General features: G+C 52.7%; 1 protein-coding gene across 1 annotated transcript in view; it reads right to left on the bottom strand.

The window, feature by feature from the left end:
• Tmco4 (transmembrane and coiled-coil domains 4) overlaps positions 1 to 14,748 on the bottom strand; it is an 86,158-nt gene that overhangs the window by 41,854 nt on the left and 29,556 nt on the right. Inside the window, exons 7-12 of the mRNA XM_004637656.2 lie at positions 12,353 to 12,450; positions 11,971 to 12,114; positions 11,159 to 11,278; positions 7,839 to 8,003; positions 7,200 to 7,336; positions 4,424 to 4,508 (exon numbers count right to left, since the gene is read on the bottom strand). Of these exons, the coding sequence (XP_004637713.1) occupies positions 4,424 to 4,508; positions 7,200 to 7,336; positions 7,839 to 8,003; positions 11,159 to 11,278; positions 11,971 to 12,114; positions 12,353 to 12,450 (749 nt within the window). The remainder of the gene's footprint in view (positions 1 to 4,423; positions 4,509 to 7,199; positions 7,337 to 7,838; positions 8,004 to 11,158; positions 11,279 to 11,970; positions 12,115 to 12,352; positions 12,451 to 14,748) is intronic.

The raw sequence follows: 14,748 nt of genomic DNA, 5'->3' as shown, positions 1-14,748 counted from the left end.
ACCATGCCCGGTCTCAATGGCCGTCTCAGCAAGCCCCAGGAGCAGGGCTGGCATGGCAGGCCTGGGGATCGAAACTCCAGCCCCTGTGCCTGCTTGCAGGTGCTTTAATCCACTGAGCTATTTGGCTGGCCCTAAGCCTCCTGTCTTAGTTCCTCTGGAGCTGCAGAAATTTTCTAAATAAAATATTAATGTGTCACAGTCCCCACATACAAGGGACTCTTTCCTTTCCTCAAGCTGTTGTGGCCAAAGTGCTGTGGATGCACACAGCTACCATGACGTGTTTCTTCCCCATAAGGCAGTCACACAAACTAGAATTCACACACTAAGCGGGGGCCCCAGCCCCTCCCAGAAGGCCTTGGTGTCCACGGGTCAGAGGTCATATGTTCCGCAGGGCAGCCGGGATGTGCCAGGCACTGGGGCAGGACCCTTGCTCAACTGCGTCCTGTCTGTGCTGTAGCTTCTGGACAGATGGTTTGCTAGAACTTTCCAGGGGGACTCTTTCTAAAATAAGGGTGGCTGATCCATCCTGTTTAGGACTCTGGCATGCTTACTTTGGGGGAAGAATTGTGCAGGTGATTTTGACTACCTGCCTATGAAGACAGTTACAGACTAGCAGGACAGACTGGCAAATGAGCAGGACAGGTTGGAAAAGGGACACAGTGGAGCAGTCTAGTGTTGGGGTGGATGTCACACAATCTCTGCCTGCTTTGCCACACGCTGCCTTGCCACGTGCTGACCCACATGAACCAGACCACTTACCTAAACCCTGTGCCTTTGTTTGCTCATCTGTAAAGTGGGCATGATGACAGTAGCTGCCTCATCGTTGGGAGGACTACACAACATACTATGTGTGGAGTTTAGGACCGTAAGGGGTGTGTGAAAACACAGTGGCACAAGTGCCTATGGCTGTGCTCACTGCTACTGTGATTCCTCCTGGAGGAACAGCTTCCAGACACAGTGAGACCTGTGAAATGAGTTATGGGGGACAGGGAAGGCAGAACACAGGGCCAGGCCTGACAGCTGGGTGCAGCGGGCACACAGTGAGCTGCAGAGTCACAAAGACGCTGGGGGCAGGTATGAGAGGGGGCCTGAGGATCGTGCTGCAAAGTCTGCACTCGATCTAGAGAACAGTGGGGAGGTGGATTCCACTGGGGTCCGCTGAGCTGCTGTGCGCGTGCATGTGTGTGCATACGCATGTGTGTGAGAGTGTGCACATGTATGTATGAGTTGGAATACATGTGTGTGAGTCTGCACACATGAGGGGGCTACAGACTGCCTGGCCCTGGCCCCTAGAAGGATCCACCGGACAACTCCATGATTCAGGGACCTCAGTCTTTTCCCAGCACCTGACTGGCTGGTTCTGGGTCTTTAGCCTGGTAGCATGCCAGGCCTCTCCCTCACTTGTCAGCACTCCTACCATCCCACCTCAGGGCCCTTCCTAGGCGGTGGGAGCACCCATCTCCCCCATTTCCAGAGCACCTGAAAATCCCACCCTTGCTGTGTGGGGGACCCCTGGCAGGCCCTTGTGCTAGCTCCTCCCTCAGGGTGGTGGTGGCACCACGTGCCCACACGCTGGGTCCTGTCCCTGGCCCTGGCATCCTCATGGCTGACCCTCCTGGTGCTGGTCTTTTTCCTCTGCACAGCAGGGAGCATGGTCATGCCCATTGCCAGGCTGGGAGCAGGCCGGAAATGACAAGAGATAATGCACCCAGGACACAGGCACTCCGGCCTTGCTTGGTTCTGTCGACCTAAGTCAATCTCCTCCACCTTCCTGAACACTCAGATGCTCCTGTTGCTGCGCTGTCTACTGGCGGGAAGATGCGGCACAAGGCAGCCCCTGTTGACCTGCAATTCACAGACCACTTCAGGGAAGGACACGTCCAACAACAAGCTCCTCCATGTGCACCACACACTCCCCTCTAGCTCCTGGGCCCCAGTGGTCCTCACGCTGGAGGAAACATGTGCCTACCGATTGCACCTGAGCTGGGGCAGGCTATTCTATCCATTTGGTCTTCTGACCCCCAACAATCCTCCAAGCTCAGTGCACGAAGCCCCCTAGCTGAGGCCCAAGGCCCCACAGGCTAGCCCGTGACAGGAGCTGGGTGCTGGGCCCACATCTGCTAATACTAACATCCACACTGTTTCCGGAGGGCCAGAAGGCCCAAGGGAAGGAGCACCAAGCAGCAAAGATGCTGGGAGGATGCTGTTTTGGGGACTGTCCCCAAAGGCTGTGGCACAAGAGCATCCCGAGGCCTGTGCACTTGCCTTCTGCAGGGAGGCCACCAACCCTCTCCTTCCCTCGCTGGCTTCCACTTCTTACTCTGCTGGGCAGCTTCACTTCTGCTGACAGCGGCCAAGTAGCCCATGAGGGTAATTAATTCAATTTGCTCAGCAAGGGAAGCAAAAGCTTGGCTTGTATTAATGATTTGAAGGTAGCAAGTAATTTATGCTAACTGGCGGCAGAACTGCGCCATCTCCGCTCAGTGATGAACTGCGTTGATGAATAAGACCTCGTCACTCCAGGTAAGGAGCCAGGATGGTGGCTTATGCATGACTTGGGGGAAAGATGACCAGGACAGAAGCAAAATGAAGACAGGGCAGAGAACGACAGCTTTTCAATGGCCTCCTTTGGAGGAGGAGAATTAGACTGCAGAGAGAAGCTGGGGACAGTGAGCCCCTCTTTATAACCCATTTGTTTTTATAGCAAAAGTCTTACGTTCTCTTGTGTAAAAGGTCTTGCCCCCATTTTGCCCGAGAATCTGACAGGGTAATTATGAATCTGCACCAAGCAGTAGCACTGAAGAAATGGTGTTATGCAGGAGTCATTGCTCCTGCTGTAACTCAAGACAGTCATTTACAAAGAGCAGAGGACGGGGAGACACTGGGTATCTAGGGGACTCCTCCTGACTGGCCAGAGTGGCCCAGGTGGACATCCTGGAGCAGGTGTACAAGAAAAGAAGGGAGAAGAGGGCTTACTGAGGTGCTCTAACTTTGGCGATGGCTGGAGCGGGTAGGATGACTACAGCAAAGGAAGGTCCAGTGTCGCCCACTTTTTCCCAGATTCATCCCTGCTTCCTTGTGGCTTTTCCTTGATTTCTGCCCTGCGTCCCAATTTTCCCGGTGAGCACCACCCAGAGGTACCCAGGCCTCTTTTACTGGTGCTGCTGGGTTGCCCAGAACCATTGGAAGTGGGACAAAGATGCCTCCCAAATGCTATCACGGACATGGATGAAAGCAGGGCAAGGCGGAGGCTGCTGGAAACTACAAACGCAGGAGGAAAGGGGGTGCACGGTGGGGCTGAGGGCGGAGCACGTACCAGCAACTTGAGGCTTCTCTAGTGGATGCCATGAACACCCTGCACTGTGGCCAAGAGAACAGCTCTTGTCCTTAGCCTGTGCTGATGCTGGGGAGATGCTCCAGTACATGGTAAAGAGTCCTAAATGCCAGGCCTCTCCCATGGTGTCTGGGAAAGCCAGTGCTGAAAACAGGTTAGCCACGGGTTTGAGCACTATCTGGGACAAGTATGATATGAGCCATCTCACTTGCTTCTCGAAACAACCCATGGAGTGGGATGGCCAACCCATGAAGCAGGGAACCAAGGCTTGTGTTCTCCTGCTCTTGCCCCTGGGCCTTTGGCTGTGAGGTGCCAGCCCTCCACGGATGGAGTTTTCCAAAACTAGCACCTTCCCTGAAGCCTGTACCCACTGAGACCCGCAGCAGGGTCCTTGGGCTTCCTGCTTTCCTGGCACACAAGGGATGGCACCAAAGGCACGACACACTCCTACCAGCATCTGGTGGGTTGACTAGTAGCTTCTCGGGAGATTTACCCACCTGGAATTTGCCCATGAAAACTTTTCTTGAATAAAGGGCATTCACAGATGTTCTTGAGACGAGGTCATCCCGGATTGGAGTGGGCCTTAAATGACACTGACAGTGACACAGTCCTTACAAGAGAAAGGGGAGAAAAGCCACAGGAAGATAGAAGCAGACACTAAAGCACTGACAAGCCAAGGGACACTGAGGTGCTCCAAGGAATCCTGGCCACCACTAGAAGAAGCTTCTGTGACAAGGAAGGAGCCTGCTCTGGATCCTTCAGAGGGAACGCGCTCCTCCTGACCCCTGGATTCTGGGGTTCTTGCCCCCCTTTCTCCCACTCAAGGACACACATCGGAACAAAAGGACCAATGCCATTAATGAAAGACGGCCGCTCATCCAGTCTAATTTTTGTATAGAAAAAGTGAAATAATTTTCCAAATGGCTTATTAGTTTTTCCCCCCTATTATAAAACCACTACCATTTAACTGTTATTTCTAAGCACGAAGAATACACTTCATAAAGCTCATGACCTCGGCTGCATTCAGAATGTGTAGCCCAGGGGGACCAACTTGGGAATGGTTTTCACCTGCGACAGAGTCTGGCTTACCTTTCTCCTGGGCCATCTCTTGCAAACAGAAGTAGATGACTCTGGCCCCCAGGCTGAAGCCAATCAAGGTGACAGGTCGCTGGCCCTGGTAAGGGGAAAAAGACACAGGTGTCTGGAGGGGACCCAGTGAGCTGTCACACACCTTCAGCCTTTGTATGTCCCTCAGCGCCACCTCGTGTGTGGGCCAAATCATGCAGTCTGGACTTTCATTTCTGCAGAAGTGCACCTGGCTTCCTCCAAGGCCTGCAGCAGGCAGCCTCTGGCTGAGTTAATCCACTTTCACCTCCAATCATTATCAGCCACCTCCACTTCTTTCCTGGGAGCCAGGAGCAGTCGATGACCAGGGCTCCTTCCCTCTTATGCCTCTGCCTGTGGTGGAGGACCGCAGCTATCTGGGACCCTCTGGGGGTGGGAAGGTGAGACAGAAGGTACCCCCAAGTGTGCTGCATAACAAAGCAAGGAGTGACAGGGGAGGGACAGCTGTTGTGTTTCTAGAGAGGAAGGCGGGACACAAAGTATTAGCTTTAAATGACAACATAAGGCAGTGAGTCAGAGATTAAGAGGAACCTTTAGAGTCATGAATCTGTAGAAAAGGAGGATTATCAGTAGAAGACAGTAAAGAAGAGGAAGTTGTCTGGGCTACCTGGGGGCCAGTTCTATATGGAAGGGGAGGAAGGCTCCAGTGAGCTTCTGAGGAGACCTCTGGTTTTACCAGTCTCCACCTTTCCTCCTATTTCCCACCAATTCATGTATTCCATCCCTGCCCCCCGCCCCGCTCCCTACATAACAGAGAATCCCCCATTAAATAGCACTGAACTCCGCAGGAACCTTGTGGCAAAAATTGCTAGTCATCTCCCGATATCCTCTCTTCCCCTCATCCTCTGGCATAAGTGCTACTACGATTCCCCAGACACACCACCACCACCACCACCACCACCACCACCCAAGGACAGATTTTGCCTTTGTATCTGGGGGTGGCCACAGGGCCATCTAAGAGGGGTGCAAGAGGAGTCAGTCTGACAGAAGGCAGTGTGAAGAGGGAGAGAGAGAAAGAGACCTTGTCCAGCCAGTGCCCCTTTGGTATTTGCCTTACAGCCAAACCTGACAAAGGACTTCTCCCTCTTCCTGTTCTTCCTCTTCCTCTCTGTCTCCCTTTCCCCCTCCTCCTTTCTTCCCTTTCTCCTTTTGTGGCTAAGATCCCCGTACTTAGGACTCAGGCGTTACCAGCTTCTTGGCCAATGTGCCCACAGCAGAAGCTGCCATCTGTCCCTCGATGTCTGCCCAGCCTTTTGCACATAGTAACTGAATTTCAGCTGGCTTTGCTGCTCCTCAGAATAAAGACTGAAGCCCTCGCTTCTGCGGCCGCTAGCAGCTGGGCTCCAGCCAACAGACACGTGGGCTATGGTTTGTGGCTGTCTCCTCCAGCTCTTTCTTTCTCCTGCTACCTGGAACTCAGACACTGCCATCTTGGACCAGGAGGGCAAGGCCATTTTTCTAGGAAAAATAAACTTCTACCTTGCTTAAACCACTGTTGTTTTGGGTTTTCTCCCATTTGCAGCTGAGAGCAATCCTAACAGTACGGCCTTCTCTGATGCTGCCTCTCACGTGCTCGCTTCCATTTATTCAGGCTTCCTTATTTATCATGTATTTGAGACAGGGTCTCGCTACCTCACTAAGTTGCCCAGACTAATAAGCTTGGCCTTGTGATCCTCCTGCCTCAGCCTCCCAGAGCGCTGGGTTCCAGGGGCACCATCACACTTGGCTCCTCAAGCTTATTTTGAAAGAGGCAGTTTTTATTTGCCAGGAGGACCACTTGCGTACGTCTAGGAAGAAACACCCGGCACCAGGGTGTCGGAGCCCGGGAGAGGTGTATGCGTGGTGTCCTTTGCCTCACTGGCTTCACTGCTGACTGAATCAGAGGTTCCTACTGAAACCTTGCCCAAGGAGCCTCACTTTGCTAACCTCCCTTTTTTTTTCCTCCTTAGTGCTGTATCACTGAGCCATACCCCCAGCCTCTTCTTTTGTGGGGGACAGGGTCTTGCTGTATAGTCCAGGTTGGCCTTGAACCCAAGCCTCAGCCTTCTGAACACTGGGATTATAGGCATGTGCCACCATGTCTGGCCTTAATTTTAATCTTGAAATAGGTCTTTCTAAGTTTTGGCCAGGCTGGCCTTGAACTTATAATCCTTCTTCTCAGCCTGCTGAGTAGATGGGATGACAGGTGTGCACCATGCCACACTCTTTATTTTTTCTATTTTTTACTTTTTATCTATTTAGGACAGGGTCTACAGGGTCTCACTATGTAGATCGGACTCATAGTGATTCTCAAGTGCTGGGATTGCAGGTGTGCGTCACCTCGCCCAGTCTCAATTGCCATCTCAGCGTGCCCCGCGGGTGGGGCCAGCACAGCACACCAGGGATTGAACCCTAGCTGCTGCATTCTGCTTATGCAGGCGCTTTAGTCCACTGAGCTAGCTGGCTGGTCCATGCCATACTCTTTAGTTGAAGTCACTTTCATTTTTGTTCAAGTCCCCAGCCTTGTCCACAGCTGCAGATGCCCTTGCTTCATCTAACTACCAGCTAGAGTTATGCAGTCTATAGTTCTCACAGGTCCATCCTAGGAGTCCTGCATGGCAAGCCCTGGGGGGCAGAGCAGACCACCTCCCCCATGGACGCACCAGACTCTTCCAAGTGGACCTGCTGCTAGAACCTCCAGATGGGCACCAGCAAGGCCCTCACTTCACCTCCTCCCCTCCCCCACAGCCATTTCTAGTACCTGCTGCCGGGAGAGCAGGATGTGGGCCAGGTGCTTGCCAACCTCTGCCGACCGATGGAGACACACGCCCCAGGGGTTGTCGATGACGTTGGCCACACTGAGGAGTGAGGCTGGCCAGGTCAGGGCGGCCACGATGCCTGGGGAAGTGGAATATCAGTGATGAAGGGGGAGTACTTCTGGGGCAGTGAGTGGCTACTGACGGACGAGTACAATACATGCAGGCTACAACTTGGACATCCTCAGTATTGCCAAACTTCTCCCATTGTGACAGGCTCACCTGCTGACTCTAGGAGACTCATAGAACATCCCCAGGTTTTCTCTGGTGGCCCGTGTAAGGCTAGCTAACGTCCCTTAACAACTGGTGGACCCACAAATCCATAAGCAGCCCTACTCAGATCAGCTCTCCCCAGCCTCTCCACTCCTGAACCACTGCAACAAATGATTATTATTCTAGGCTACTGAGTTGGGGACCAACTTGTCACGCAGCATTAGCTAACACACACACTATGCGATTGGCTTTTGACCTGTCTCCTCACATAAAGACTACAGCCTTCTCCATCTCCAGCTTGGTGCCTGGCTTCTTGGACCCCGTGGGCACACAAGGATATGGTACCACTTTGTGGGTGAGGGGAGGCTTACCAGATAGCACGGTGTACTTGAGGGCTTCCTGGGCCACCATGTTGGCGAGGCCACTGAGAATGGTCTCCAGGGCATTGCCGAGCTCCATCAGGTACTTGGCTTCCCAGGCCAGGCAGTACTGCTCCTGGCTGCGGGCCAGGGCAGCCCAGGGGGCACTGAAGGTGCCTGGAAAGAAGAGAGGTAGGCGGACTCTATGGTTGAGGACATCCCTGCTGCACTAAGCTAGGTAGGTGGTGATGGGGGGCTGCTCAAACAAGCAGGGAGGACAAGAGGCATTGGCAGGGGGAGGGGAGCATCCTGTTACCCCATAGGCCATCCTAACTCCAGTCTCATGAGCAGTTAGCTAGGTGACCTTGGAAACATCACTCTCTGATGACCTTGAGCCTCACTTTGTTTATCCGCGAAGTGAGGAGATTACAACTCATCTCCCGAGGGTAGTTGTAAGAATGGAGTGTGTGAACTACTACGTGTACAAAGCTTGAATTCTAGCACAACGCTGCTGACGTCAGATGGGACGCTTCTGGTCTCACTATGTGGTATCCTGATTCATTAAACATTGTCCCGGGCCTCAATTTCCCTACCTGGGAAATAGACCAGGAAAATGATGACATGTGAGGCGAGATGAGACAACAGCACCACAGCGGCCAACAGCAAGCAGAAAAGCATACCCAAGCACATCCTGCTGTCCTCCTACTGCCCACTGCCTTCAGGATATGGGCCCAGAAGGACACCTAGTCCAGCCCTTGTCGATGTCTCCCTGTGGCCCTGGAGACCTTTTCAGGATACAAATCTCCGTGTCGCAAACTCTTCACTAGCTCCTGAATCTCACATTGACCTCCCTGGTTCACTCGCATGTACCCTGTGAGCTCTAGTCTGATCGCCTCTGTGCACAGGAAATTCTCCCCAGCCCCTCTGGCAGATCAAAGGTGCCTGTACCTTGCCTGTAAGTCCACACTGCAGCCTGGAATCACGCATTCGTTTTTGCATTCCGTCTTGAGTGTTTGCCTCCCCTACACCCTGCTGGGCCAAGCAGCACGTGCTCAAAGCCAGGCAACTGGGGCCTGGGGAGATGGCTCAGTGGAATAAGTGCTTCCCTAGCAAGCGCAACGGCCAGAGTTCAATCCCTGGTTCCGGGGGGAAAAACAAAACAAAACAAAACAAAACAAAAACAAAACCAGGCAACGGATACACCATAAGCTCTCAGAAAAGCAGCACTAATGAAGGAAGGCGAGAGAGCCTGTGGCTTCCCAGGCCTGCCTGTCTGAGCCAAAGGCCTTGCCCTTCCTTACAGGGTGCTCTCTGGACACAGAGAGGTCCTGCAGCCGTCCCCTCCCTCTGCAAGGACTGGCTCTGTGACAACCCAGAGGTCTTTGGTCTTTTAAGGACAAAGCCACAATCATCTGGAGAAAAGAGGCAGGTGCGGCCAGCAGGGGGAGCCTAGCCTCGATGCGCTGAACACCTAGGGCTGCGCCGCTGGGCATAGCTCCCTGTCTGAAAGGCACGAGGCCCTTCTCAGCCTCAGGTTCTACACGCAGAAGAATGGAATCATTCTCACAGATGTCTACGGTGGCCGTGGAGAGACGGCATGAAGAGTTCCATGGATTGACATGTGTAGCAACTGCACTGTACTGTCAGTGGCCACGAGCAGGGGCGGGAGAGCCAGGCGGAAGAGGTCTGAATCTTGCTGGGTAACCCACCCCGGGAATCCGTCTTGAGCCTTGGTGTTCTCTTCTGTAAAGTGGGGGTGGTGCTCCAGCCTCAAGTTGGAGGCGTGTTGCATGCCCAGCGCTGGAGTTAGTCCTGGGCTCAGGGCAAGTGGTCAGCTACAAAGCCGCTGTCACCATTACAGTCATGATTAATAAGCAGGTGTGCCGAGGAAAGTCCGCTTATTCCCATCACGTGCAAGCAAGTCTGTGAGGAACATGTGGCGTTCGGCAGGCAGAACGGGTGACTTCTCCCGCCTGACCTGTCTCTACTCACTTATATTTCATTTAACCATCCCTCTTCCTGGGTCCCACACTGTAGTACACTCCTGAAAGAGAACCATGAAGCTGGTTTCCTTTCCCCAGAGCGACCTCAGGCTTTGATCTGGCAAAAAGGGCCACAGTGCAGTCAAGGGATGTGGCTTCCATCTTGGTCAGAATTTCAAATTCCTTTACCGGGATCTGTGTTCACATTCTCCCACCCCCATCATGGGGAAGTGAAAGCAGGGGTACAAAAACCCTGGCTGTGCATCAGAAGAACAGTGAGTGGACCAGGGTGCAAGCCCCGCCCCCAGCCATCCAGGTCAGGAGCCCCCAGAGCATGCAGGAAGGGCACCGATGTTTGTGAAATGCCAGCCAGAAACTAGGCGCCTGCCACGCTTAGTTTGATCTTCGTAGCAGCCCCGGAAGCAGAAATATTCCGTTGCACTTGACAAATGAAGTCATCGAGGTAGGGAAGCTAAGTGACTGGCTTGAGGTCACATGGCCACAGTGGACTGATCTCTCACCTGTGTGCTTAAAGTCCTTGGCTACCTTCCACTTTGAGGACAAGTTCAAACCTCAGCCCACACGCTCCTGGATGGTGTGGCCCTGCCCACAATCCTGCTTTCTGGCTCCCGGCTGCGGCTGTCCTGTGCTCCTTCTGGTTCTTTAGTACCACATGCTGCTCCTTGGTTTGCACACATTTTTTTTTTTCCTTCTTCTTTACCTGGATAACGTCAAGCCAGTCCTTAGACTAAATGTTACTTTCTCCAGGAGCCTTCCCCAGGAGCACCCTGTGATTCTCCTATTGTGTCCCCAAATTCCTTGTGATTACATGGTCTGTCTTATATCTTACGTGTTCTACAGGTCTGTCTTATATCTTACGTGAACCACGAATATGCTGCCTACCACTGAATTCCTAGAGCCTGGCTTGCTGGGCAGCACATGGTAAGTGCAATATTTTATGAATTTGGCCGTCTGTGTACATGATGAATAGATGGATGGGTAGATGAGTGGATGGGTGAGTGGGTATTCTAAAAATGTGCTGGATGGCTGGATAAGTGAATAGTAGATGGAAGATGGATGGATGGATAAGAGAATGAGGGGCTATTCTATAAATATTGCTGGTTGGCTGGGTAGATGGATGGATGGATGAACAGGTGGGAGGGTAGGTGGATGGATGGGAGAAGGTCACTTCACCTCTCTGAGCCTCAGTTTCCACCTCTGCCAAAATGGGGTTCCTCAGCTCCTTCTCCAAGAGATATATAAGAACCTAGCCCAGGCCTGCCTGATAGCTGCAGGCCCAGCCCTGCCAGGGTCCAGCCCCATTCCCACTCCTTCTCCACTGGTCCTTACGGTATTTGCCAGATGCCAGCCATCCAGTGATGGCAACAGTGATGTGCAGCTGCCTGCCCTCCGTCAGAGGAAGGAACGTGAACTCTTCAATGGCCCCAACACGCTTCTTCATCTTGTATCCTAAAGGCCCAGATGTGAGAATTACAGAGGGGACTCTGCGTGAGTGGGGTGGGGCAGAGCAGTCACTGACTGCATGTGCCATGTCCTGGAAATCACACATTTTTTTTTGTGAATTGCCTAAGGCAAGTGTCATGACTGTACTCAATTACAGAGGAGGGTAACAGGCAGTGTGTGGGGGCAGACAGGGGTCTGCATCCAGGCTCTGACTACTGCCTCGTCCTGACTTGGCTGGATCTTTTCCATTACTGACCCACGGTCTTAATGGGAGCGGACTGAATTAACTAGGTCTCTCCGCCAGGGAGCAGGGTGGGGATTTCCTAGTAAGCAGGGGCTGCAGACACAGATGAGCTGGTCCGGGAAAGGCAGCCACGCTCTGTCTGACCACAAGGAAGCACGCATGTCTCTAAGGCACTTGCCTGAAAACCCACAGTGTAGTGGCAGCAGGCCCTTTTGTGCTCTCTCTAGGGAAGCAGCCCAGGGCCCTTGAGGGATTGGGGGAGCCAGTTCCCTAACCTCGGTACCACCCTAGCCTGTGCTGCTATTGGCTCGATTCTCTGTGAAACTGTGGCAGGTCTGGCATGGCTGGGACCCCGAACGCACAAAGCTGGAGCTCCTGCAAAGCCACCTGGGCGTGTCCTTTAGGGTGGGCTGTGCTGGTGCATCCAGCCCCTGTAATCCCTTTGGAACCTCACCTGTCAGGCCGGCACCAGCTGCACCGAACAGCGAGGTCATGACAGCTATGCCTGCCACTGAACCCAGCGCTGCTGCCCCAGCACTGCCAATGACTGTCGCAGCTCCAGCAGCAACAAGGGGGGCAGCGAGACCCCCAGTCACACCTGCAGGGAAAGCAGCCCGTGGCACATGAAGGTGAGTTCTTGTCCCACCAGCGAGCCACTGTCTTCCACGGAAGCTTCTAATAATGATAAGAGCATAGCTATCGCTGGCCAGGCAACTGCCGCCTGCAGGGGCCACCTCCAGCCCACCCCCTTACACTCTCTCCTTATCCAAATCTGGCACACATCTCTTGCTGTGTGCAGCCCCAGCCCATACGCCACCATTCCCAGCTGGCTTTACCAATCACTGTCCCGCCTCCGACAGTGGCCAGGCCTATCAGGAGATAACGCTTCCATTTCCTCCTGTTTTCCTTCTTCTTCCGGGCAGCCTCTGCCGTTCTGGGAAAGAAGAGGTTGGTCTGTAGGGCCACACATGCCCCAGATCTCCTGAGACCTCCCATCCCACCAACCCCACACCAAGGTCAATCAATGGTGGGCTGGGACATTCACATTTGGTAACCTGCCAAAGCTACCCGAGCTCATTGGTGGTTTTCAAAAGCGGAAAATATTCTAAAACCCAGCCGGGGAATCTCAATGTAGGGGTTACACTACTTACCCAACAGATCCATCCTAATAAGGTTGCAATTTGAATAATGAGAAGACAAAAAAAAACAATAATAGAATAATAACAAGAGAAGCACAGAAAATATCTTTCAATAGCTGGACCCAGAATGACTGCAAAATAGAATCCCAGGTTCCGTCACCTCCCACCCTTCCCTGGTCCCCCACCCTGCCACTGCACCCCTCTACTCTCCCCTAGGACATCTGGAAACCAATTGCCTTCTGAAGAATCACTTCACAGATAGGCTAGAAATGTCTACATGGAGTTCTTGGCTTTGGTTGGAGCAACAGCTAGACCCACTCAGATTGAAAATATCAACGCTGCAAAATCTAGAACAGGAGAGCATTTGGAGTGAACTGGGGTCAGAAGCATCCTGACAAGAGCCTGAAGTCAGGGCACCCCATTTCCGGGTTGAACACTAATCTCTCAGTCACTTTGGGGCGATCAGGAGCAAGAGCGGCCACCGCTGGCCCCAGGAGTCATGCTGTGGGACTCTGAACTGAGGCTGGAGTTTGGACAACAACTTAATGTGGAGAGATAGACGAGGATGATGGTGATAACGGGAAATGGTTAATGTGTAGCGAGGGCTTCCCAACACCAGCCACCGTGCTCTGCCCTTCCCACACTCACTTCATCTCATTCTGAGGTGAAGTTTTACTGTTGTCCCCACATTGCCGATGGGTGAGGAGGTAGCAGAGGTTACCACCTGGGACCTCTGGGGTCGACAATGAGAATGTCTATAAATCACACTGGTGGGTGCTGGGAAACAGCAATGTGGTCATAAAACCATGTCATCCTGAGCCCTGTCTCCTCTTCTTTTTTTAATGTATTTGGTACAGGGTCTCACTACACAGCTTGGACTCAGTGATTCTCCTGCTTTCAGCCTCCCCAGCGCATGTGGTGCTTGCTTAAGCCGGCGCTTAATCCGCTGAGCTATCTTGCTGGCCCTTCCTCTTCTTTTCAAATGGAACAGTAACATCTCCCTAAATTAGTTGCTTTATGAATATTAAATTAATTCCTGCTCGGTCTATCAATAAGTCAATCAATAAGCACCTCCCTTTTGGGTGGTACTGGGAATTGAACCCAGGGCCTCTGCATGCAGCTAAATCTCTATAGCTTTTTCCTCCTTTCCCCTTCTCTCCTCCTCTTCCTCACCCTTCTCTTCCTCCTTCGTCTACCAAGATGCATCCCCAGCCCCTTCTTTTACTTTTTCCTTTCCTCTTCTTTTCTTCATCTTTCCCTTCTTTCTTTCTTCCCTTCCTTCCTTCCATACTGGGGATGGAACCCAGAATGGTCTACCACTGAACTAAATCCCTAGCCCTTTGCATTCTGAGTTGGGAGTTGCTCCAAGTTGCCCATGCTAGGTTCAAACTTGAGACCCTCCTGTCTCAGCTTCCTGGAGTGGTGGGTTTACAGGGTTGCCCAGCCGGGACCTGGATCAACCAATGAACTTCTACTGTGAATATACATGTGCTGGCACCTGTGAGGGGCAGGCACTCATGAGGGAGACCCCACATGTTCAGTCCACATTTGCTCCTTTCATGCCTTCTCCCTCAGACTTCCCACAAAAGGGATCTGAGTTTGGGGAGCTGCCACGTTTTGTGGCTCTCTGCAAGTTCACATCGCCAATTTTCTCCTGTGTAGCTCCTGGTCTAAAACACAGAAGCAGAAACCAGCATTAAAGCCTGTGTATACCATGAGCACTGCTTTTCTGTGATTGGATTTTTTTTTTCTTTTTAGTGCTGGGATGGAACCCAGGGCCTCATGCATGGTAGACGGGTGCTCTGCCACTGAGCTCCATCCCCAGCCCCTGGGCTTGAAACGGATGCCATCAGCAGGTGCGATGAGGAGAAACTTGTATAGATCCAGCTAACTGAAGGGAGGACAGTGGCCAAGGGCAAAGGGCCTGACGTCAGGACTGAGTCTGCAAAGGCAGACTTAACTCTGACTTGTGCCGTGGCACAGGATGGGCAAATATTCGCCAAACATCCACTAATCCCTCCCAATGGGAGGAGTGTACATTTCTCCCTCAGTATCTGTGGGGCTGGATCTAGGCCTCCCCAAGGAAACCCAAA

This window comes from Octodon degus, unplaced genomic scaffold (genome assembly GCF_000260255.1).
Source record: "Octodon degus isolate 3935 unplaced genomic scaffold, OctDeg1.0 scaffold00092, whole genome shotgun sequence".
NCBI lineage: Eukaryota > Metazoa > Chordata > Mammalia > Rodentia > Octodontidae > Octodon > Octodon degus.
Note: the sequence above shows the minus strand (reverse complement) of the source record. Positions and strands in the feature narration are given on the sequence as shown.